This window comes from Hemicordylus capensis, chromosome 1 (assembly GCF_027244095.1).
Source record: "Hemicordylus capensis ecotype Gifberg chromosome 1, rHemCap1.1.pri, whole genome shotgun sequence".
NCBI lineage: Eukaryota > Metazoa > Chordata > Lepidosauria > Squamata > Cordylidae > Hemicordylus > Hemicordylus capensis.
The window spans coordinates 22,907,796-22,933,288 of record NC_069657.1 but is presented as its reverse complement, the minus strand read 5'-3'; the positions used below and the strand labels follow the sequence as shown (position 1 = coordinate 22,933,288).

The 25,493-nt window shown below is 42.9% G+C and overlaps 3 protein-coding genes across 11 annotated transcripts in view; 2 read left to right on the top strand and 1 right to left on the bottom strand.

Annotated features, from left to right (window-relative positions):
* The first annotated feature begins 312 nt into the window (after positions 1-312).
* ZNF839 (zinc finger protein 839) lies at positions 313-16,511 on the top strand. Of its 7 annotated transcripts, none has more exons than XM_053300456.1 (9): positions 313-432; positions 4,621-5,535; positions 6,239-6,316; positions 7,493-7,723; positions 10,957-11,049; positions 12,685-12,828; positions 13,374-13,508; positions 14,166-14,283; positions 15,633-16,511. In XM_053300456.1, the coding sequence occupies exons 2-9, from the start codon at positions 4,633-4,635 to the stop codon at positions 16,088-16,090; spliced, it is 2,160 nt and encodes a 719-aa protein (XP_053156431.1). In that variant the 5' UTR covers positions 313-432; positions 4,621-4,632; the 3' UTR covers positions 16,091-16,511. The 7 variants fall into 7 exon arrangements, 6 of the variants coding, with proteins under 6 accessions (XP_053156431.1, XP_053156391.1, XP_053156426.1 ...); XM_053300416.1 differs by lacking the exon at positions 313-432 and adding an exon at positions 476-1,042; XM_053300451.1 differs by lacking the exon at positions 313-432 and adding an exon at positions 481-544.
* A 2,148-nt stretch (positions 16,512-18,659) lies between these two features.
* Positions 18,660-24,858, bottom strand: CINP (cyclin dependent kinase 2 interacting protein). The gene is made up of 5 exons (XM_053300466.1): positions 24,720-24,858; positions 20,825-20,984; positions 20,594-20,717; positions 19,519-19,642; positions 18,660-19,071 (listed from the first exon to the last, which is right to left on the bottom strand). Exons 1-5 carry the CDS (start codon positions 24,724-24,726, stop codon positions 18,869-18,871), a joined length of 618 nt encoding a protein of 205 aa, XP_053156441.1. The 5' UTR covers positions 24,727-24,858; the 3' UTR covers positions 18,660-18,868.
* TECPR2 (tectonin beta-propeller repeat containing 2) overlaps positions 24,828-25,493 on the top strand; it is a 79,006-nt gene continuing 78,340 nt past the window's right edge. For 2 of the 3 annotated variants that reach the window (XM_053300386.1, XM_053300367.1), the window contains exon 1: positions 24,832-24,974. The gene's annotated coding sequence lies outside the window, so the exon portion shown is untranslated. Of the gene's footprint in view, positions 24,975-25,493 lie in introns of all 3 variants that reach the window. The other variant, XM_053300395.1, reaches the window with a different exon arrangement.

Below are 25,493 nucleotides of genomic sequence, written 5' to 3'. Positions count from 1 at the left end.
TTCTCCTGTGCTTGTCACTCTACTTTCCGCCATGCACGACAATCAAATCACAAAACCCGGATTTTTCTACGAAAGTAATCTGGTTGTGGGGCGGGGGCCAGCGGTAATCCTACGGTGATTTTGGGAAAACCTTCCATGTGGCAAAAAAATTGGTGTTTAAAAAACAAACTTGATCATGCAAGCAAGACTCCAGGTTCGCAATCAGTTCCTGCTTTTATATGTATCTGCCCGAAATCCCGATGGCACCGTGCTTGTCTTTAAATCGACTCCGAAGTTTAACAGGCAGCAATGCCTTGGTAAGATTTGGGGTAAACCTCCACGGAATTTCAGAACGCTTTCGGAATTAATTTGAACCCGTTGGGCTTCCATCGTGAGGCTCTCTCTTTTTCTCTCCCCACCCCCCGTGACGTATACCCCGCCGCAGCGTCTAGGGTAAGATTTCTATTGGTCCGTTGGTGCTTGTTTGCCCGCTGATCGTGCGCGCGAGGGAATGAGTTGAATGAGGGCAACTTTCCGGAAAGCGTCTAAGATGGCGGCTTGTGAGGTGCGGGAGGGCGCTGCTGCGGGTAGTCCGGCAGCTTCCTCGGAGACGGTGTTGTACCCGCAGCCAGACGGGAGGTTATTTACGCCGGAGTTAGGCTGCGGAAAGCTGAACCAGTCAGCAGGAGTCATGGGAGGAAGTTCGCACCAGGAGACGCCTCTTCCTCCTCAGGCCCTTGGAAAGAAGGCAGGGCAAGCCGTCGCCCAAGAGGGGTCGGCGGCCCACCGGCGACAGGCGGCTCCTGACTCCCCGCTCGGAGACCATGGGCTCTCCTTGCCCTCGGCCCAGGAGAGCGGCCGCCTCGTGCCTCCTACCGCCCTCCCAGGGCAGTGTTTGTTGCACGCAGCTGCCTCCGCCTCGCTGTCGGAGTCCCCGCCTGTCTCCAGCAGTATCCTGCACAACACGGCGCAGCAGCTCCAGTGTGTGGCCCAGCGAGTCGCCCTCCAGCAGGGCACAGCCAAGGCGGCCGCCGTTGCTCCTACCAGGCTACTCTTGCCCAAAGTATAACGGCCTGCATGCGGGGCGACGCGGCGGAGGGGGGTTGTAGATCGTGGGGCGTGGATTTTTGATAGGGTTGCCAGCAATGTTAAACACGAGAGGCTGCTGAGGAAATACTTATTCTGACGCCTGTCTATTTCTCAAAGAATGTCTTCAGTTGACTGCCTGGGTGAGATGTGTTCTTGCCAAAGCCGTAAGAAGACTGACAGACGTTGGTAAGAATACATCTCTCCCAAGGCTGTCAAGTTGAGAATATTCCTTTAAAAAGAGATGTCATAAGAACACCCCTGCTGGATCAGGCCCAAGGTCCACTAGTCCAGCATCCTGTTTTGCACAGTGGCCCACCAGATGCCTCTGGAAGCCACAGGCAGGAGTTGAGGGCATGCCCTCTCTCCTGCTATTACTCCCCTGCAACTGGTACTCAGAGGCATCCTGCCTTGGAGGCTGGAGGTGGCCCACAGCCTTCCGACTAGTAGCCGTTGATAGACCTCTCCTCCATGAAGTTATCCAAACCCTTCTTAAAGCCATCCAGGTTGTGGGCTGTCACCCCATCTTGTGGCAGAGAATTCCACAAGTGGATTATGCGTTGTGTGAAAAAGTACTTCTGTTTGTTGGTCCTACGTTTCCCGGCAATCAATTTCATGGGATGACCCCTGGTTCTAGTGTTATGGGAGAGGGAGAAGAATTTCTCTCTATCTACTTTCTCCACACTGTGCCAGAACCTAAGGGGTATGCTTGTGAGTCAAATGGGCTGTAAACCAGAATTTGGCTTTTTTAAAGCCAAATCTGGCCATCTAGCCGTGCATGATTTTATAGACCTCTATCATGTCTCCCTGCAGTTGTCTTTTTTCTAAACTAAAAAGCCCCAGGTGTTGTAGTCTTGCCTCATAAGAAAGGTACTCTAGGCCCCTGATCATCTTGGTTGCCCTCTTCTGCACCTTTTCCAGTTCAACAATGTCCTTTCTTATATCAAAACACGTCAGAACAAATATCTCTTCAGCAATTGCTCTTGTATTGTTTTTGAGGCCATCTCAGCTGATATTGATTTCCTGTTTTGTTTGCACTGGCCTTTGGCTGTGGATTATGGCAATTGTAGTCAACATCTGGGAATCCCTTTTAGGAACATAGGAAGCTGCCATATACTGAGTCAGACCATTGGTCTATCTAGCTCAGTATTGTCTTCACAGACTGGCAGCAGCTTCTCCAAGGTTGCAGGCAGGAATCTCTCTCAGCCCTATCTTGGAGAAGCCAGAGAGGGAACTTGGAACCTTCTGCTCTTCCCAGAGCGGCTCCATTCCCTGAGGGGAATATCTTACAGTGCTCACACTTCTACTCTCCCTTTCATATGCAACCAGGGCGGACCCTGCTTAGCTAAGGGGACAAGTCAGGCTTGCTACCACAAGACCAGCTCTCCTCTCCCGGGACCAGTGGTTGCCAGCCACATGCTTATTCTCCTTCAGCAGTATTGTTGCCACTCTGTGCCTTCAAGAGTGGTGAGGGATTCCAGGGGCAGCTCTGGTGGGCTGAGTTTCGTTTGGAAGGCCTATGGTGCCTTGTGGCATTTACTTTATTTTACTTTACACTTTTATTTTACAAATATTTATTTATTTGATTTCTATTCCACCCTTCCAAAAATGGCTCGGAGCAGTTTACACAGAGAAATAATAAATAAGGTGGATCCCTGTACTCAAAGGGCTCACAATCTAAAAAGAAACATAAGATAGACACCAGCAACAGTCACTGGAGGTACTGTGCTGGGGATGGAAAGGGCCAGTTACTCCCCAGCTCAATAAAGAGAATCACCACGTTAAAATGTGCCTTTTTGTCAAGTTAGCAGGGGTATATATAAGCAGAGTACAAGTGGAAATTGTACTATATATAAAATTTATAAGCAGAGTACAAGTGGAGGCAAAATGGTACTCTTGCAGCAGGTAGGAGATAATTGGAGACCTGTTCAAACAGGCTGTACCCCTAGTTTCAGTGAATTCCAGCTAGAAACTCAGCATATGTATGTTTGCTTTGCCCATTCCAGCTGTAAAACAGTTGTTTCCCCAAGTATCTGGAGATAATCTCTTAATCACTAGCTCCCATTGACGAAACACCAACTGACCATCCTGAATTATTACTAAAATCAGGTGGTGTGTCCTCTCTCTATCACCTTCAGACACTCTGCTTCAAAAAGTCTTTGTCTTTGTTCAACCAAGTTGACAAATTTGATTACATTAATCTCTTACGACTACCTCCCATTTCATATGTTGCCTCTTCCATTGTCAGTAATGTAGCTTGCAAGTTCCCTAGGGGCAGGGAGTGGGGGGAATCTGCCTTTTTTGCCTATGAAATTCCATGAAGCACCCATGAAGTATGTACTGTACTTTCATGCTTTGTACCTTATAAAGGCTCTGGTAATTCTGATCAATATAACACGTGCTCCTTATTTCAGAGGTGTATGGAGTGGGTTATATAGCATCTCTGGAATCTGAATTGTGTACTCTGAAACACCAAGGGAATGTACTGGGGCTAGTTCATGCATGTAGGTACATTGTTACTCCACACAGGATTACTTGTCTTGCAGCTGAATATGTCAATGGAAAGTGTCTGCTGAAGAGGCATGGGTGATGTAAAATGTTCCTCCTTTCTCTGTGGTGTGTGGAATTGCTTGATGCTACAATCAACAAGTGATGAGAGCATGTACATGGGAACCAGCTCTTATATGAATTCATTTATCTTACATTAGCTTTTGGCAGCATATTATTTTCTAGGAACTAGACTGAGAAAATAGGGATATTTAATTTTTTATTTTAAGTAAATATTTATCCCACTTTCCCATTTTGTATAAAACATTCAATCAGCATCAGGACAAAAAACAGTCTCACATCAGATGCTGAAAGTGGGGCAGAACAGGAAAGTCTAACCTGTCAATGAAATGCTGCCAGAGAGGAAGTGAAGTGATTCTCCATTGAGAGGGAATTGTATAACTTGGGTGTAGCTCTTTCTGTGTTCCAGTCAAGTACACATTGGATGCTGATAGAATATGGAAGAGAGACTTGGGCAGGTTCATACAGGAAAAGGCAATTTTGCAGTGATCACAGTCTCAAATGACTTGGGGGTTTAAAGGTCAAAGCTAGCGCTTTTGAACTGAGCTTGGAAACATACTGGAATCCGTGCAGTGTTTGTAACAAGGGAGTCACATGTTCCTTGTAATCTGCTGTTGTCAATGGCTTGGCCACAGCATCCTGGACCAGTTACTATTTTCAAATGCTTTTTAAAGGCAGTTCAATGTAGAGCACTTTATGCAACCAATTATGCAACTTGCTCAACCCATAGGTTGAGCAAGATGCATAATTCCATAATTAGTTCACTTATGAGTGCCTCCCAGCCATGGGCCCACATGTTCCCAGAAGCAATTGTAGTGGGACCACTGGATATATAAACTTGCCCACATAGTTTGTATAGTTGTTAATATTTTTATTCTGATGTGTGGCTTCCATATCAGCAAAATCTGATGTTCTTGATCAGTTTTGTGTTCAGGAGTATATGGAGAGTCTTGTATAATTTTGTGCTTAAATTTTATTTTCTTACAGCAACTTGAAACTATGCATCTCCAATTACAGCCTGAGCAGGCAAAAGAAAATGAAAGCCCAGCACTATCTTTTGCATCAGTTCAGTCTAAAAATGTTGCTATGGCCCAACCAGTTGAGAAGAATTCTAGGGTTTTAGGGCTCCATGTTATCAACCCTCAGATTATTCGGATACAGCCCATTACAGGAACTGGATCACATCAGTTTTTCTTCTGTAAGTCTTCAGATCCGACAGTTCAGCTACTTCTGCAGAAACCTGCTCATTCCCTTGGACAAGTATCTTTAAATAAAATAACCACTCATAGAATATTAAATGAGCAGAAAAACAAATCTGTTAGAACATCTGCTGCAGATGCTTCAAATGTAACTATGGGTTCAGCTCATTCAAACTCCTTTACAAACCACGAGAAGAAGCAAAAAGAGGAAAAGCTTAAAAAATCCTTGAAGGTGAAAACTCGTTCTGGGCGGATTTCACGCCCTCCCAAATACAAAGCTAAGGATTACAAATTCATTAAAACTGAGGACTTGGCTGATAGTCACAAGTCTGATTCTGATGACTATTCTGAGCTGATTGTAGAAGATGATGAAGAGGGCAAGGAAGTGCCTGCATTATTTGGTTCTTTGAACTCTGATCTGAGGCCAAAATTGTTTAAATGTCAAACTTGTGAAAAATCCTACATAGGAAAAGGAGGATTAGCTCGGCATTATAAACTTCATCCAGGTCACCAGCAGCAAGAATCTTCTCAATGTTCCCCTATAAATAGACCTCATAGAGTGGTGCTGCTGGAGGACACTGGAAAGGCATATGGTGAAAGTATCCATCAGACCTCTTCACAGACAACTTCTGTCACTTTAATAAATGAAAATGCACTAGCCATAGACTTGGAAAAACAGCTTTCTACAGAGAGTGGACAACAGGTAAGATAGACCTTTCTTTCGTTACCTTTCCCCTGGTAATGAAATTTTGAGGGACTAGGTGTTTGTTTCCCAGACTATGGGAAACACCTATATTGGGCAGCAGCGATAAAGGAAGATGCTGAGAGGCGGGGGCGTAACTACCATTAGGCAAGGGGAGATGGTCATCTTGGGGCCCCACTGCCTCGAGGGCCCCCCCAGAGGCATGTCACATGACTCCCCGCCCGCCCGTGTTGCACCCCCTATGAATTCTGTTGAGTCTCTTGGAGATCGGCAGTAGCAGAGAGTAAAAAAACCTAGATTCAATGTGAACTAGATATTCACCATATTCATAATGGGGATGTGGGTGTGATTGCACTATATATTGTGAAATGTGTTTCTGTGTGTATATCAGCGAGGGGCCCATTTTAAAATCTTGTCTCTGGGCCCACTCCAACCTTGCTACGCCCCTGCTGAGAGGCATTATTTCATATTGTGTGGAAGGAGGCAATGTTAAATCCGTTCTGTATTCCACCAAAAGACAACCACAGGGCTCTGTGGTTGCTAGGAGTTGAAACTGACTCGATGGCACACTTGAGGTGTAACTCAGCTTCATAAATTTCTCAGGATCAGGAAGCAGTCATATCCCTTCCCCAAGCCCACTCATCATTCTTCCCTCCTTCCATAGTTTTATACTCCACACCCTGCGTTTCTCTGTGTTTTCTAGTGCAAAAGCTATATCTTCCTTCTTAATTTCTGGGTATGCTCTAAGTCTGGAAGGGAAAAAGAAAGCTCCATGATTGAGGTTTGTATTTAACAGCTGTACCATCAAGATTGCATGCTGGGCTTTTGGTCTTGTAATCTTAAAAACCCAACCATTCTTTTGGATTAGATGACTACCAAAAAGAATGAATTGCATCTGATGTAATAAGGATTTTATCACATGAAAGTAATACCTTGTTAACTATATGTCTTAAAGGTTTTTGAGTTATTGGAGGTGGTCACTTGAATATCTGAGGAGTAACTACATTTATTGCAGATAATTTTCTTCTTCCTAATCCTCTGCAAGAACCATCTTGAAGTTCCCTTGTAATTAGCAAATGAAAACTCCTTGCTAGTTGCAAGAGTAGTGACATACCTGCCAACATGTCCCTATTTGCCCATTTGTGAATGGGATAATAAGGACTTGTTGGCAGGTATACCGTGAGGGCTGGGAACAGTGTTCTGTCTTTAAAAAAATTCATCTGCGTGCGGAATGAATTTTGTTCTGGGTGGCAGTATCAAGGCAGTGCATACGCACATGCATTCAGAATGGGGCCTTCCTGATTCAACCTGAGCGGGATCTAAAATTAACTTCATTTATTTATTACATTTTATACCCCACTCTTCCTCCAAGGAGCCCAGAGCGGTGTACTACAAACTTAAGTTTCTCCTCACAACAACCCTATGAAGTAGGTTAGGCTGAGAGAGAAATGACTGGCCCAGAGTCACCTAGCAAGTATTTGGCTGAATGGGGATTTGAACTCTGGTCTCCCCGGTCCTAGTCCAGCACTCTAACCACTACACCATGCTGGCTCTTGAACTGAGTGGACATAAAAAACGGTGTGAGCTCACTGGCTGGGAAGTTCCATATCTGAGGCCTGTTGTGTTTTATGATAACATGTTAAAGCATGGGTGGTACTTGTTTCTGGAAGTGGATGTAGAGAGCAACATAACTCTGTAAGCAGTACCAGGTAGTTCAGCAGCAAGCCTGACCCATGATGCTGTATCATTGTGGTAAAGTGAAGCTAAGGCACAACCAGGCTGGCACAGTGTGACCTCAGAAAATGAACTTTCCAAATTGCTTATCTGGAGGTGAGCTGTGAGAAGTGTATGTGCCTGTTACTCTGATAGCTTACAAGTCTATGGACTACTATAATGCCAAACTGAATGCATAAAGGCAAAGCTTTAAAATAATTGTTGTGATATTTGTGTTTGAAAGTCTACTACATCTGCAGATGATGGAATATTTGCAGAACAACAAAACACCCAGTTATTACATGTGGGTCCTGGAAGACCCAGACGACCAAGAAGGCGTGGCCGACCAAAGATGGCCGAAAGATCAAGGTATACTGGAAGATTTAACAGACCTGGTCAGTTCTCTTCCAAGTCACTTAATAATATATCAGCAGAGCACCACAGTGTAATTAAAAGGAAAGCTAGGCTAAAAGAGGTATGATTCCTTTTCACAATTGCTTCTGTAGTAGTAGTAAGTTTATTACAATCATAGACCAGCACATAAAAAGTAGCATACACAAATTAGTATCATAGGCTTACACAGTGGGAGCAAAAAACAGCTCAGATCGCATGTACTACGTGATGATAACAGTATTAACAATAGGTGATGATGATGATAATAATATATTGTAACCATTAAAATAGGGCTACTTAACCAACAATCTGCAACAGGCACAAGCAGCTGCACACTTTATCTGTAATCTGTGAGCTCTGATCAGAAAGAAGAGAAAAAAGATAAATTCCTCTGTCCTACCTGGAATCTTTTGTAGAATGGGTGTAATAAAGGCTGAGTGCATATCACAATAAAAAGGGCAACATAAAAGAATATGCCCTACAGATTCTACTCCCCCCACCCATCACAAGGACATATACGTTCATTAGGGATGTGTGCAAAACTGGTTCTGTGCACTCTCAGGAGGGTGGGGGGCGGTTTCTTTAAGGGGCAGGAGGCTGGCAGGTAGGCAGCACCTCCCCTGCCCCTTAAAGAAACCCACCCTCTGAACTGGCTCAAATGCTGGTCCATGGAAGCAGTTTGGCACTCCAAACTGCACTGAATGGTTCCATGCACATCCTTAACGTTCATGATGAGGGGATCAAGATCACAAAAATGATCACAAAAATAAAAAACAAGAATTACTGAGATTGAAAAAGGATCACACATACACCCCCCTTGTCAATATTTTGTTGAACCACCTTTTGCTTTAATAACAGCCTTGAGTCTGTTGGGATACTTCTCTATCAACCTTGCACATCTAGACGGAGCAATATTTGCCCACTCCTCCATACAGAACTGTTCAAGTTCAGTCACATTGGATGGTAGGTGTTGGTGGACTGCTATCTTCAAATCTCTCCACAGATTTTCTATGGGATTTAGGTCTGGGCTCTGACTGGGCCACATGAGCACTTTTTTCTCCTTCAGCCACTGTGTGGTCAATTTTGCTGTGTGCTTCGGATCGTTGTCATGTTGAAAGGTGAATCTTCTGCCCATCCTCAACTGTCTGGCAGAGGGTAGCAGATTTTCTTCCAGAATCTGATGGTATTTTGCCCCATCCATTTTTCCTTCTACCCTAACGAGAGCCCCAGTCCCTGAGGCAGAGAAACACCCCCACAACAGGATGCTGCCACCTCCATGCTTCACTGTAGGTATGGTGTGTTGTGGATGGTGAGCTGCGTTGGATTTACGCCAGGTGTACTGTTTGGTGTTGAGGCCAAATAGTTCAATCTTGGTTTCATCTGACCATAAGAACTTTTTCCATTTGGCATCAGAATCTTCAAGGTGCCTTCTGGCAAAGCTCAAACGAGCTTTAATGTGGCCTTTCTTGAGAAGTGGCTTTCTCCTTGCGACCCTCCCGAACAAGCCACATCTGTGGAGCGCTCGTGAAATTGTTGTCACATGCACAGAACAACCACTCGTTGCCATGAAGTCCTTTAACTCCTTCAGAGTGGCCATTGGCCTCTTGGTAACCTCTCTTACCAGTTTCCTCCTTGCTCTTCCATCCAGTGTGGAGGGCCGACCGGATCCAGGGAGGATAGCAGTCCACCAACACCTACCATCCAATGTGACCGAACTTGAACAGTTCTGTATGGAGGAGTGGGCAAATATTGCTCCGTCTAGATGTGCAAGGTTGATAGAGAAGTATCCCAACAGACTCAAGGCTGTTGTTAAAGCAAAAGGTGGTTCAACAAAATATTGACATTGGGGGGGGTGATCCTTTTTCAATCTCAGTAATTCTTGTTTTTTATTTCTGACACTTTTTCTGGACTGTAATTGTGATGTTTTTCAGTTGGATGTTATAGGTTGCATTGGATAAGTACAGCTGGTGAAGGGAATTTTCTTTGTGTTTTCATTTCAGGATGTAAGGGAACCAGAATTTAAGGTTTTTCAAAGGGGGTGATTCTTTCCTATACCCACTGTATTTGTTGTTTCAGAATGGTTTTGGCTTTGCAGTATTCAAGGGCTATTAAAACACCAGGAGTGAACGCATAGGTCAAAAGTCTGCTGTACCCATATACCCAGTATATGGCAGCTACCTATGTTGCTATGTATTAACTCATACAATTAATTGACTACTTTATCTTGGGTTGCCAGTGTGCTTGGTGAGGTTTTACTTTGTAGCCATCCATTGATGTAAAGCCCCCCCAAATAAAGCTGACCACAAAGTTTTAACTTGCCTGCTTAGAGGTTGGGTAGAGGACTTAGCCAAGTGGTGGTAGAGGACAAGAAACTTTCACACTTTTTTTGCTACTTCTCTGTGAGTAGTGGCAGATTCAGCAGCACTTGTAGTGCTGATAGTGCTCCTGGTGGCCAATTGCTGCTTATCACTATCTATTGGAAATCACCCTGCATCATGTTGCATTTCCTGATTTGTAGTGTAAAGATGGAGGTTGGGGGAAGAGTGGGAGAGACCAGCCCTAATTACAACACCCAGGTTGTCGGTGATGATTAGGTGAATGGATAGGAATAAGATTATGATAAAGGAGGAAATAGGGTTCTTGAGGCCGTCTTCAAAAACTTTGTGGAATAGATTCTTAATGTATGCTTTTGCCAAAATACTCAGTTATATTTTTCACACATGATGGTCAGAGATGTGGGTTTTCTGGAAAAATTTCCTCCTTGCATAAAATTTGCTTTATTTTTTCCTCAAAAAAATTACTATTCAAAATTTTCTGATGCCCTAAATAGATTGTGATCTGATCTGGCATATTGTTTGACCTAAAAAACCAAACCACCTCCACCATATTAATTTTCCCCCTGTGTCTCTCATAAGCTTTTAAGTGGCCAAGCAGAAATGTTAGAAATGGAAAAATGTTCATGGAAAAATAATGTATGGGAAAAATTTCACCCCACATGTCTAATTATGGTGTACATGTTCTTTATATTGGTTTATTCCTACTTAAGACACTATATCCCTGTAAGAAGAATATTGTCTGAAGTGGCCCTTAGATATAACCATTAGTGGCTTCCTTAAATATACCTTAATTGCAGTCATCCTGGCAACAAAAATAGGAACTAGTTCCTAACTTTGATGTTTCTTGGTTATTTATCTCTTCCATAATAAATTGCATAGATTTCATACATTTATCTTTCTCAGTGTGATCATGTGTTTAGAGTTGGTATTCCAGCAATATAATTTTATAACCTCTGAATAAACTTATGGTCTTTAACAGCTGATTCAGCAATGTGGCAATGAAGATTTCATGGAGTTGGCTGTTCCACACTTTACAGCTCTAGTTACTGTATTTGAATTCCTGCTGATGAAGGCAAGTTGAAATGACAGATCTTAAAATCAGGAGAATTTGTATATTTAATCACCTATAAATAATATCCTGAATTGATGATCCCATGTAATTATTATTTATTATTTATTTACTACATTTTTATACTGCCTTTCTGCCTTGACAAAGGCACCCTTGAATATTGAAGCGTTTACAATATTAAAAGAATCACATTACAGGTGATTAATAAAACGTCTCAGGCTGTTGAACTTTTCAGGAGCTGAGGACAAGAGCTCCCTGGCCTGGGTGCCTCCTTTCTTGCCTTCCTCTCAGGGCACACTGGTCTTTCCATACTCCTGGGAAGGTGGAGGGCTCCCCCAACAGTCCTCACAGGCCAGAGCTGGTGTCTATGGGGGCTGATATGCTTATGTTATGTAGATGTGATCTAAACTATAGAGATGAGGTTGGGGCAAGAACAAAAAATGGGTGGAACTTGGTTAAATTGGACCACTGGATATTGCAAGGAAGAAGATGGCAAAATGGAGGACCCCTCACTTTTAGAGAGGACTCCACTCTAATTTGTTGCTTTTAGGAAAAGTAGCATTTCTTTACACTTCTATTTAGAGGAGTAGAGAGACTAGTGCAGTAAGTTGCTCCAATTAATTTTTTTTTCTCATAGAAGAATCAATAAGTGTAATCTGTAGAGTGCTGGTCTAGGACTAGGAAGATGCAGGTTCGAATCCCCATTCAACCATGAAATTCACTGGGTGACTCTGAGCCAGTCATGAGTCTCTGAGCCAACTTACCTTACAGAGTTGCTGTGAAGATAGAATAACCATGTACACCACTCTGAGCTCCTTGGAGGAAGAGCAGGATATAAATGTAAAAAATAAAATAAATATAAATAAATAAAAGGCTCTGCAACTCTGAATCAATTTGTGTTAAAGTGTTGCACACACAAAAAATTGGTAATAATGATGCTTTATACCTTGAACTGTGCATGGACCTTTGCTTAAACTGTGTCTAAAGTTTTCCTTAAAACTCAGCTGTGTACCTGATTCAGAGGCCCTGTGTGATGTAGGGGCAGCTTAGCCAGAGGGGCTGCAATGTCTTTGTCTACAAATCCCCACTGTGACATAAGAACAGCTTAGCCAGTGTCACCAAGAGAGACATCAACATAGGAACATAGGAAACTGCCATATACTGAGTCAGACCATTGGTCCATCTAGCTCAGTATTGTCTTCACAGACTGGCAGCGGCTTCTCCAAGGTTGCAGGCAGGAATCTCTCTCAGCCCTATGTTGGAGAAGCCAGGGAGGGAACTTGAAACCTTCTGCTCTTCCCAGAGCGGCTTCATCCCAGAGTGGCTTCATCCCCTTAGGGGAATATCTTGCAGTGCTCACACATCAAGTCTCCCATTCATATGCAACCAGGGCAGACCCTGCTTAGCTATGGGGACAAGTCATGCTTGCTTCCACAAGACCAGCTCTCCTCCTCAACAGGCTGAGGGGTAAGAGGTCAAGGATGTAGAGTGCAGGGCTTTAGGGGGAGATTCAAAATGTACCTTCTACAATTACTCTGGAAGATATCGTGTGCATGATTACCTGTTTCCATAGATGGTTGTGAATGAGACTGTGGCTTATGAACCTGCTGTTCATGCAATTTTTTTGTTTCTAATCAGGTGGGGAAAGACTATCCAGCAAGAGCAGTCTTTCCAGATGTGTACAGGGAATTTGAAGATCTGCATGCTATGGTGAAGAAAATGTGCCAAGATTATTTCAGCAATCCTGGACTAAGTGAGCCTCTGCAAATAAAAAACCACAAGGTAACTGTGTTGAGGGATTCATTTTTTTTCTGTTAACCAGCATCTGCCACATTTATATATAGGTGGAATCAAGCAGCACACATCCTTGAAAATAAGTGAGAATTAATTGCAAATGTTAGATATTTGATAGGCAGAGATCTGATTAAAACATTTTTAATTTTATATATCCTTGTGTATTAAATTTTAAAACTGATTTTTAAAAAAGTGAGCACAACTGCATATCTTCACAAAACTGAGCACAAAGAATACATTGCAAGTCAAGTATTATGGACTACATGCAAAGCATTCTGTGGAAACTCATGGGAGTGTGGGGAATTGACATAGCTGATCCACTTAAAAATGAGCAGTATAATTGATCTGTGAATAAGATTTCTGAAATGGTGTATAGTGCTGAAGTTGTCCATATCAGCCTTAGACTAAACAGTCTTGGCATGTAAGACCACATTAATTCAGTGTCAATTATTTTACTATGTTTATGCTTGATTTCTTACTGGGTACTTTCTCAAGACTTGGATACTTGGCACTGAATTCCTGTTCTTCTATAGGTGGCCGAATCACTCGGAATTACAGCCAGTCTTCTCGGGACACAAAGGATTCAAGCAGACTTGTCCCACAAATGTATTAAAACTACTGGTGAGCACGTATTTACAGAGATGTCAAGACAGAAACGAGCATCCGAGGTATAAAATGAGTGTGCATGTTGCTTTATTCGTGTCCAAATTTTGCAGCACTTTGAAATTTCTACTGGGCTAACTTGTGTGCGTGCTTTATTTTCAGTAAGTGCCATCTCCTGTATCACAGTTTTGTTGAGTTACTTGCATTCTCCACCACAATACTGGATATTTTTCAAATATTGATGTCAAAGGTGTTGTCTTGTCGTTACATAGCCCTGCTTCATAGTGTCACCTTTGTATAAAACCAGATGTTACATTAAAGCAGACCCCATCACCAACTCCTTTTGATAGGCTTTACTCTGCCATGTTTGTTTTAGTTGTTACGTTCATATCTTGCCTGCTTTCTGTGATGGAACTTGCCAGCATATGTGAGGATTGTAGGACGTTTCCCATCCAGGCACTGGCTTGATCCAGACTTTAGCTTCAGTAAGGTTGAGTGCCTTCAGATCTTATGTATTGCAAACTAATTTGGATAATCCCTTCATTTGGCAAAAAGGACTGCCAAGCTATGCAAATGGTTTTTTAAAATGAAATTCTGCAACCCTTAAGCTTTTATGATTATTCCAAAATTTCTAAGAGGCATTTTTGTGATCTTGATCCTTCTTATGTTGAACTATATAGATTGGGAAGAAATCTCAGCTCATTTAAAATTTTTATCAACAGAGTTCAAATGAAATATTACTATTTTCAAAAAAGGCCAGAGTGGAAAATCTGTTGGAGGATGTGAATACTGATTATTCGAGTAACAGTGAAACGAAAGAAAGAAGTCATGCAAGTGAAGGTGGTATTTTAATTCTAACTATTTTATCCTGCTATATTGTGGCACGTGCCTTTTCTTTATGTATGTTTTGTCACACTGACTTTCCCGGTCTCTTCTAGACCATACTGTACACTTCATGGCCAGAATCCAGAGAACATTTTTAGATTCACCCAAGTCTAAAACTGTCGCTGGGGATATTTGTAACTTTCAATCTTAGACCCCCACCCCCTCATATCACAGATTGTTTCTGATAGTCACCTATTTCAGAAGCATTTTGCAGCATAGCATTTGGAAGGGGGTGATGAAAATAATGCAATTTGTATGCACAAGCTTAAGGTCCTCTTGTGAATACAAATTAAATGCATTATCTTTTTGGATCTTCCCTATAAATAGGGAAGGAATGAGGCCATTACATTACTTAACAGGGTCTGGTATGAAAGGAGGTGGACAGAAATAGCTTATAGAATGTTATATCTATTTTATACTGGTCCTAAAGAGACTGGAAAACCAGTGGTGGTGAATCTTGTTACTCTCAAATAACCCTAGTTGTGTATTGGGACTTTTCTCCCACCCCACCCAGCTCCTTGTACCACCTGAAGGTCTGGGACCATCCAAAGTGGCAGTCAGTTTGGCACAAGGGAATGCAGCTGGTGATGAAAGCTGCCAACACCCCCATCCCCTATGCATGCGTTGAAGCATTTACCATATTTACCCAAATCCAAGATGAGGTTATTTCCCAGTTCTTTCCTGTTAAGTATAGGAGGGTCATCCTGAGTTCGGGGTCATGTTGAATTTTTTAAGTTTTAAGGCATCATCTTAAATTCAGAGTTGCCTTCTATTCGGGTAAATATGGTACTCTTGATTGAAGGGTTTGGATCCTGTTACAGGTCAACTTTTATTAGAGACTGGGAACTGAGATGGAGATGTCCTCTGCTCAGTGACATCATGTTCTGAATGAGCTCTGAAATCAGGACAGTCTTGCAATACTATGTCAAGCTTAGTTTCATAGTTAAACTATGGATAGTAACACTTATATAATCTAGCAATATTCTGTAATAAAAACATTATATAGTTTAGCCTTTGGGCATCAGAAAAAGAGGGATACTGTACATAGCAAGAATGCACCTGCAAGCCCTACACCAGCACTGATGCATTCAGAAGCCTTCCCTTAGGATCACGGAACGAATCTCTCTGCTGACAAACACTGCGTTCAGCAGGGTTGAGACTTCTGAGCGCATCAGTGCCAGGGTGCACAACTCTCAGGAAGCTGTGTTGCATACAGGTCCCCTTTTTAGTGTCTGAAAAGCTTTTTTCTGCTGTTCTTATAACCTGCTGGTAAAGTTGCTTTCTATGTTACTTGAATTGTAAAGGTTTTACTCCAGAAGAGAGTGGTGGTGTGAATAATTGCTCTAGAAACAGATTACTGGAAGAACAACCAGAATTACTTAAATTAGAAGCTGCAAATTATTGTGCAAATCCAGATCTGCTCTGCCATCACATGGACGTGGCTCATGAGAGCTTTGAACCTTCAGATCATTCAGGTAGCCCATCTTCATGGAGTGAAACATTACCAACTATCAGGACAGAAAGTGCAGAAGAAAAAATTGTGGAATCAAACTCAAACTGGAACACAGCACGCAGGCAACATGAGTCTGAGTTACATTACTCTGATGTATCGAGTCAGAATCCTGACTGCTCAATGCATGAAAAAATATATAATGAAAATTGTAAAGATTTTCTGGAGGAAGAAAATCAGAACTTTAATGATGACACCAACTCTGAACAAATTCAGTGTTCTTATAAATCCTTATTAGCACCTTGTCTGTAGCTCATCCATTTGGGTCTCCAGCAGAGAGTGGTTCCTCAATAGGAGGTTGCTTTGAAAACTCTTGGCAATTCAATTCAAGGTGAAATTTACTTGTGGGTTAAATAGTATGCTGGACAAAACCGGAGATTGCAGTGAAAACAGTGATGTTTGAGGATTATGGATGAGAGCCATTAATTCTTCTCTTGGACATCATTCAAGCTTCTGATGGGCTTAGCTTGCTTCATTCTGGTGCTGCTGTACTGTTGAACTTATTGTATAAAAGAATGGTGGTATTATGCATATTTGCACAACTGATGTTCTTTGGGAACTGTGGAGGAATCTTTAGTAGTACATAAGTATGATAGCAACAAACTATAATGAAATTGTAAAACAGCTCATTCTTTAAATGTATATATTTCCTATTAAACATTGAAACATCTTACCTCTTTTGTTGTTTTAGCCACCTTTAGCATTATAATTCTGAAAAGTGACTTGTGCAGGAAGTGGGCAAATAATTCCCAGAAAATTGCACTGTTTACTTAATTATCAAGATCTTTAAAAATTTACTAAGTGCATTGCACTGCTTTTGTATAGTCAACAGATACAGCACTACTGAATTTCTAAGAAAGTTACATTCCCCCTCAAATTCAGATCTGTGCTCTCATAAGCTCAAAGAGCTTGTTGATATACATGAAATTAGGTATTTCCACTTGTGAATAGAGATAGGAACCTCCTTCAACTAGATCAGTTCATTTCTGAAAATTTATAAAGCATCTTTGGTAGTTGGAGAAAATGAATCAGAGGACAAGTGCTTCTAGTAGGGGTATGATGGACCATTTGGTGCAGTTTGTGCTGAATTTGGATCGATCTGCGAGTATGCGAACCAGTTTGATTGAACCGATCGGCTGGACTGGTTGATTCGACCAACTGGTTCAAAGTTCAAACTGATCCTGCACATCCCTAGCTTCCAGCTTAAAGAGAGAATTCTTGACATCTTTGCCTCACTTACTCCAATGCTTAGAATACAGCACTTGCTTGAAGATGGTAACACAATACAGCTGTACCTTTTCTAACTAATCTATGAACAGTTTATTTAAACATCAATTCAATTTTATGCACAAAGCACTAGCAAATGGCTTTTTCAAATCAACCTCTGCACTAACCTAATGTCTATTTTCAGATTTAAAATGCCATGTACCTCTTTGTAGTAAATATAAAATAGTATCAACTCCTTCCCTCCCCCTCCCCTTGTACAAGCAGCTCTTCTTGAGTCTAGCTAGATTCTGGAGTGTTTGTAAGTAAAAGGTCTGCAAGTGAGTCTTGTTCTGTTTGCAAAACAAATGCTAGGTTCATTGTCCTAAAAAAACCCAGTTTTTATGTGAGAATATGCTAGGCTCACAAAACATGTGAATGTACTTCATTTGCATGTTGTGAATGTTTTATCCATGCAGCCCAATCTGATTTTTTACAGGAATTAAGATAGCAATTGGGAAATCTAGAGTAGTGACAAGAGTGACTGCAAATATGACCAGATCCTCTTTGGAGTTTGAAAATGCTAAATATCCCAAAATTTCACATGGGTTTAAATCAAATTTTGTAGAAGACATTTATGTAGCTGCCTGATTCTCTCTCACTCCTCAAATGAATCAAAGCTTTTAATTTTCAAACGTATACTCTTAAGTATTTTTTGTGAATGCTCATATAACCCTGTGAGGTAGGTCACTGTTACAATTTTTCAGGAGTGCTTTGGCATTACTCTAATTTTACTCTAATTTGCATTTGGGTAGATGCCCTCTGTCCCAGGCACAAACCCAGCTTGCTAAATAGAGTAAAGCAACATTCTTTTAAAAGTATGCTGCTGAACAGAAGTTGTAATGGGTAGCATTTGACTAGTGTTACATTTTCTGGTATACATAATTATAGCAGGGCTTTCAAACACCAGAATGCAAAAGATACAACTTTGTAGCACCTTTAAACATTAATAAGTTTGTCAACAGAAGCCTTTGTAGGCATGTCTATTTCATCAGGTGCAAAAAATACAATACAGTAATCATTGGTACCCTGAGAACTGGGCCTTACAACTGGGTGGCGCTACAGAATTTACCTCCCGTGTGTTGCTATTTGCAAGATCTGGCCACTGCCTTCTCTAGCTCTATTTCATTCCTTTTTCATTTCAGTTCTTTGAAAACCCACCATATTTTCAATGCTCTCTGCTTCATAGTACAAAAGGGCTGCCTATTTCCCCATCCCACTTTCCCATTACTCAGGTTCTATTTCTATATTACTTGCACTGCACAAGTTACTTCTGGATGAATAGATTTAAACTACAGTATTAGTGACTAAAAGACCACATGTGAATCAGGTATGATTACTTGCCACATGAGTTCTATGCAAGACACACAAACACATTGTACAATCTGAATTAGCTGGAAAAGAATTGCTACCATACCCAGATGTAACTGCCTGAAAGTTCTGCATCTAACATTACTACAGCTCCTATATATCCACAGAAGTGTGCTGTGAAATTTCAAATTTGGAAGAAGAGATTTTAATGCCTTGAAAACAAGGAGCTCTTTGCAAACAGTGAAGATGTGTTCCATGTTAGAATTGGTTTTATTCTATTTTTTATGTTACTGTAAGCTGTCATCAGTCTGCCACACTGGAAGGCAAGATAAAACCCCTCAGAATTGGACTTTGTCTCAAGCTGGAAGTTAATGAAGTCTGCAACATGTATTGACATTTCCCCCCACAACTCAGTGGTTTCGGGGCAGGATTAAGTTGGTTTCCAAACAGGAAGCGTTAGACTGGTCTGTGTCCTGTTTCTAACAACATACTTTCTAGTAGTACTTTGCTGCTGTTCTCGATATAAGGCTGGTATAACCATGATGACAAGTAGACCATCAGGAGATCTTGGTCAACAGTATGAGCAATCTCTTGTACAATGGTTTGTTTAAGTTTGAGTTCTTTTGAGTACATTTCTATAAGCTTGATAGAAACATCATCTGAAATAGAAAAACCAAAAGAGTAGTTTGCCAGTAATAACCTCATCTTATGTAGCTGCTAGAGAACTATGCCCATAATAAAAATCATGTTATGCTCCATTTTTATAGGCTTGAATATGTTAACAGTACTATATAGATTGCTTGCCCATATGCCTGACCACATCCACTTTTTCCAACTGTGTCACTACCCAAGTTTACTACATTCTGTTTGTCCCATTCTGCTACTTAAAACCAGAAACAACTTTTAAACTACAGCCACCTATGGTTTAATTCTATGGTATCCTGGGAATCGTAGTTGTGTGATTACATGAAGCATTCTCCCTTAGAAATTCATAGTTCCCTCACAGAAACGCAGTTAGCCAATTTCAGCTACTTCTCATTCTCTGAACATATTTTGATTATTTTCAAATAAACCTCCCTCAAGGGAAAGAAAAACAATTTACTTACAGAAATAGGAAGTCAGCCATGTGTGAAATAGTGGTCTCTTGTGACCTCCATGATGGTATGTTTCTAAGTCACAGATTCCTTTAGTTGTTGAACACAACCTTTCCATTTTCTGATGTATCTTTGCCTAACAAATTATAAGATATATAGAACACCTTGAAATTTTAAAGAAAGTTCTGAGTATAGCTTAGTAACGGTGAGTATACACTCTGTCTTTGTGGGCTGTTTAATTTCCACTTTCACCAGCTAAGAGACTTCATTGCTGGGAAAGTTTTGTTGTGGAGACCCTTTGCAACTGAGTTACAGGCACACCTGTAGCCAAGGGAGACCAGTGTTCTTCACCGGATCTCACAGTGAAGGTTTTTTGCCAAAGTGGTCCCCACTTGAAAAATAGTGAAGATCACTGAAATAGACAATCGGTACTTGACTAGTAGTGCTCAAAAGGCTTTAAGCCTCCCTTGTGGTAGGGAAGTGCACGAACCTGTTCCGAGGCCCTTTTAAGGGCCTAAGAACCTGTTTGAACAACTGGCTGGTTCGAAGGCGGTGTGTGTGTGTGTGTCTGTCTGTCTGTCTGACTTTAAGGGTGGGGAAAGGTGCACTTTCCCCTTCCTCCACTTTTCCCTCGCTGGCGCTCTGTTAGCAAAGGCTCTGTCAGGGCGGCAGGATACCTCCCTGCCTCCCCGTTCCCTCTTTGGCCCGAAGTACCCAGTGTGTGCGGGGTACGGAGCCTTTACTAATGGAGCACCAGTGGGGGGCAAGCGCACCCTCCCCCGCCCTTAAAGTCAGACACACACCCCGCCTTCAAACGTCCCCTGCCCGGTTCCGTGCACATCCCTACCTTGTGGCACTTCTGAAAGACCTGAATGGTAGACTTATTTTAAGTCTGGTTGACAGCTCAGCTGCAAGGATATGCATTTGCATATTTACAACCTGCAAACAATGTTGGTCTTGAACAGACATGTAAAATAGTTCCTAGAAAGGGCACATCATGGGGTATGACATCTCCTGAACCGAAAGAGATGGGGGAAATGGAAATAGAAAATTGCAGGTTGGATGGTTTGAAGTAAGAGCACAGTACCATGTTTTCGAAGATCCGAAGTAGTTCTGTACAGCACCCCTCTAGTTCCCCATTGTAGTCCAGTGGCAGTCTCTCAGACTCAGAGGCAAAATTATCACATTCTATTTCCAACTTGTCTTTAGATCTAAAGAAAAATATCTTTCAATACATAAGAACAACAGCTCTACATTTGTTACCTAAAAAGCCAAAGACCATACAAAGACCACAGACAAGCATTTTAAACATACTTACTCACTGGCAATTTTGATATTCACGATTTTGGTTGCAGTGTTAAATCCTTGATCATTCAGAGTCTCCCATTTCATCACCAAATTATGCCAGTCCGCAGCGTTATCTTTGATTTTTCTTGCGCTGACAGACAATACAGGTGTCTTGGGAGTCAAACTCCTGGCTATTTAAAAACACAAACATTAAATGCTGTTAATCAAAAAAGTTAAAAAAGCTGCTTGCAAGGTCCTACTTGTAAATGGTTTTTTTCTTGTGTGTTGCTCACTCGTTTTCAGCTTTTTTGCATAACTAAGACCTAAAATGTTCAGCCACATTCTCAGACTATGTGGTTTGACCACACACACACACCTGGAACTATCACAGGAGCCTCTATTCTAGAAGGTAGGACCTAGAAATGTACACAGTGTTTGCAGGTATACAGACAACTATTAGATCCCTCCTAAGGATGTTATCTGTGCTGCCTGGTTTATCTGTTTATTTTATGTTGGAGTGCCAGCTTCTGGGAGGGAAACCCTTCTCGGAAAGGGTCACCACAGATATGTACCAGCAGCTGGAAGGTTAAGGGTGAAAGTGGGAGCTAACATCTAAGATGCTCCACTCACCATCATCTCCAGCAAGTGGCAGCACCAGCAACTCAAAAGCCAGAAAGAGGAACCTGACACTGGAATAGTGAGATGCAAACCACTCCATCTTCTCTCCCCGCAAAACACACCCAGTCACTTTTATTGCATTTTCTGACAAATTGTAAGCTGCTTTAGTAACAATTGTAACTGAAAATTGGGTATATAGTATTTATTCATTTATATGCTGCAATAAAAGCATTCATAATTATATACTGAAAACATAAGTAGCTATAACAAAAAAAATTGTGGCAACATCCTTCTGATAGGTTGTATCTATACATAAGTGCCATTTACCGATAGTGAAAGGGCAGGAGGAGGAGGAAGGGACATAACCCCTTTGTTCCTGAACCTACTATGGTATTTTGACTAGCTTCCATTTGATGTCTAATATGAATGCTAGTCAGGAGGCAAATGGCAAGTTACAAAATAGTAGCAGTTTTAACAGATGATGTGAGTTGGCATGATATTTGTCCAACTCCAACTTGTCCCTTCCAGGCAACTGGGATGCTTCCAACATTAGATATCTCGGATATAAAGTGCCTACATGATCTTCCTCCTTTATTCCTTTAGCTACAGAACATGACAGACATAACTTTATTTCAAGCACAGAATAGTTTCATACAGAACCAGATAAATTAACTAGAACTGAAACCTCATGATGTCTCCTTACTTCTGTAACTCCCATTTTCACAGCTGAGCAAAGAGATTCCTTGTTGTATATACTAGAGCTCCAAAAAGTCTTATTTTGGACGTTTGGTCTTATATTCAGCTTTGATTTGATTTGATCCCCATTATATTCATGAGGATGAGTAGAAAGGTGGGGAAAATCACTCCAGTACTCCCCTGCTAACTGGGCAGAGAGGGACCTTTCAAAGGGGTGATTCTCATATTCAATAGGCCAGGGCTGCACAACTTTGGCCCACTTGCTGATGTTGGACTACAATTCCCATCACCCCAGCCAATAGTCAGGAATGATGGGAGTTGGAGTCCAACATCTTCTAGGGGGGCTGAAAATGTGCAGTCCTGCTTTAGGGGGAGAGGAACTGGCCCTGTTCAACTTCAGAACAGCATCCCTCCAGTTAGTGGTTGTTGCTGGTGTCTGCTAGGTGCTTCTGTTTAGATTGTGAGCCCCTTCACAACAAGGAACAATGTTCTTATTTCTTTTGCTATATAAACCACTTTGAATTTTTAATTTATGCTATAACAATAAATTTTTATTTTTATGAACAACAATAGTCCAAATTATCTCTCACATACGAAAGATCTGTTCTCTGGCTTAATAAAACTAGAATAACTACCACTCCCTTGTTCTTAATTCAACAATCACCAATGTGGATTAGGATCTTCATAGCAAAAATGGTCTTCAACCAACCTGGCTGGGAGTGCTTCAGACTTGGCAAGGAGTATTTAAAAAATAAGGTGTCCATCCTATGCATGGAAGAGGGAGCAAACTATCAAAATTAAACTTGCTTCCAAGCAAGCAACCACACATACAGGTGGGCTGTAAATTTTACAAATCTGTTAAATAATTATCCAAGGGTTCAGGTCCATCTAGTCCAGCACCCTGTTTCCCACCGTGGCCAACTCACTGCTATTCGGAAGCACACAACGAGCAGGCAATTGTCTTTTATCACATTACCCCAATTGGGGAACCAGCGGTGGAAGAGCATCTGCTTTGCAAGCAGAAAGTCCCAGGTTCAATCCCTGACAACTCCAGATAGGGCTAGAAGAGAGAGACTCCTGCCTGAAACCTTGGAAACCTGCTGCTAGGTACAGACAATACTGAGCTATGAACAACCATTCATAGACCATCTATCCTAGGCTCTTGAATCCCTTTGTAAAGCCATCTAAATCAGTAAGTACCACATAATAGCGCAGTAGGGAAGCAACCTGCCTAGAGAGCAGGAGGCTGTTGGTTCGAATCCCCCACTGGTGTGTTACCCAGAATATGGGAAACTCCTATACTGAGCAGCAGCCATATAGGAAGGTGCTGAAAGTCACCATCTCATGCTGCGCAGGAGGAGGCAATGGTAACCCCCTCCTGTATTCTACCAAGAAAACCACAGGGCTCTGTGGTCGCCAGGAGTCGACACTGACTCGATGGCACAACCTTTAAATCAGTCGGCACCTTGTGGGAAAATCAGTAAGCTTTAAACCAGTAGGCTCTTGTGGCAGTGAATTCCTGAAGTTCATTAGACATTGCGAGAAACTGGACTTGATTTTTCCCCTCTGTCCTAAACCTCCTGCCAATCTATTTTGTTGGAGGAGCCTGGAGTTTTCATGCTGAGAGGAGAAAGAGAGCTGGTCTTGTGGTAGCAAGCATGCCCCGTCCCCTTAGCTAAGCAGGGTCCACCCTGGTTTTATATGAATGGGAGACTAAAAGTGTGAGCACTGTAAGATATTCCCCTCAAGGGATGGAGGCGCTCTGAGAAGAGCACCTAGGCTCCAAGTTCCTTCCCTGGCATCTCCAAGATAGGGCTGAGAGAGATTCCTGCCTGCAACCTTGGAGAAGCTGCTGCCAGTCTGTGAAGCCAATACTGAGCTAGATGGACCAATGGTCTGACTCAGTATATGGCAGCTTCCTATGTTCCTATGAGAAGGAAAACCAACCGAGCCACTTGTTCCATACTATGGCATGGATAATTGTTATACCACTGTCATGTCTCTCTAAGAGTCCAAACACTTTAACTACCTGCTGCTTTCTATTAAAATGGAATCACAGCCACTATTGAACAACTCCTGCCACTTGCTACCAAACCAAAGGCTGAATGGCAGAGGAGGCACCACCTTCTCTTTTAACTTTCTTCATTGACCACTGCTAACTGGGTAAAGCGGCACCTATTAACGAAGTGATTCTCTTTATTTAGCAGGGGGAAGAGTAACTGGTCCTCTCCACTCCCAGCACAGCACCCCTCCAGTGCCTGTTGCTGGTGTCTGTCTTTTATATTGTGAGCCCTTTGAGGACAGGGAGCCATCTTATTTATTTATTATTTCTCTGGTGTAAACCGCCCTGAGCCATTTTTGGAAGGGAGGTATAGGAATCGAATAAATAAGAATACATAAACGCTCTTGCGCAGCGTGCAAGGCGCCGCTGGCGGAGCAAGGACTCCGCGTTAATCGCACCGTGGTTGGCGCTCGCTCCCGCCCAGTCCTCCACCAACACGGTGTGGTGTAAAGCCCGGGCCGCAACCCACTGGGGCCCCCCGGCCCGCGGGGGGAGCGATGTGCGGGGTCCGATCTCGCCGGCCCCAGATCGCCTCCAGCAAGAAACTCACCTGCCATCCTCGCCGCCGGGCCCACGCAACAGGCGACAACAGCAGCAGCAGCCCCGCAGCTAGGCCGCTCCCCTCGGAAGTGCGCTCACGTCCGGCCCCGCCTAGCCAAGCGGCCGCTTGGAGGCCGCGGAGTAGCCGCGCCGGGTCTCCCTTCGCGTCCCGTGCCAGAGCAGCCGCTGAGCCTGCGGGGTGAGAGAGGGCGCTCGCCTCGGCCGGCCACTCAGCCAGCCATGAGGGGCCTCGGGCCCTCCTGAGGTGAGTGGGCTAGGCGCGCGGCCTAGGCGGGCGAGCGGGAGGGCGACTCCCAGGATCATCTCCCTCGAAATGGGTTGGAGGAGTCGTGTTTGTGGCTGCCTCGGTCTTGCAGCCTCCTCCGCCCCCATTCATTCCCCACCGCCGGGGGCCAGGCGGCGAGTGCCCCCTTCGCCCCATCCCAATAGTAAACCCCCATTTTAAAATAAAGAGAGGCATTGATTCGGCTGAGGCTTGCATGGGAAGCTTCCTCCTGCAGGGCTCCTCCTCGGAGGGAACAGAAACACAGGCTCGGGTTACTTTCCATCATGTTGCAGGGCAGAGCCCTAGCAGTTCTGCAAGCCGGGACCGAGGAGGCTGACTCGGACTCCCGGGGACGAGCCTTGCCCGAAAGTAAACCGCGGGCTTCCCCGACCGACCTGTTATCCGCTGACCCAGTCGCCCTTCTTCTTCTTTCAATGCCTGTCCAGTGCTAAGCACTGAAAACCATCCTTTTGGGGTTGTTGTTGTTTTTGACTACTT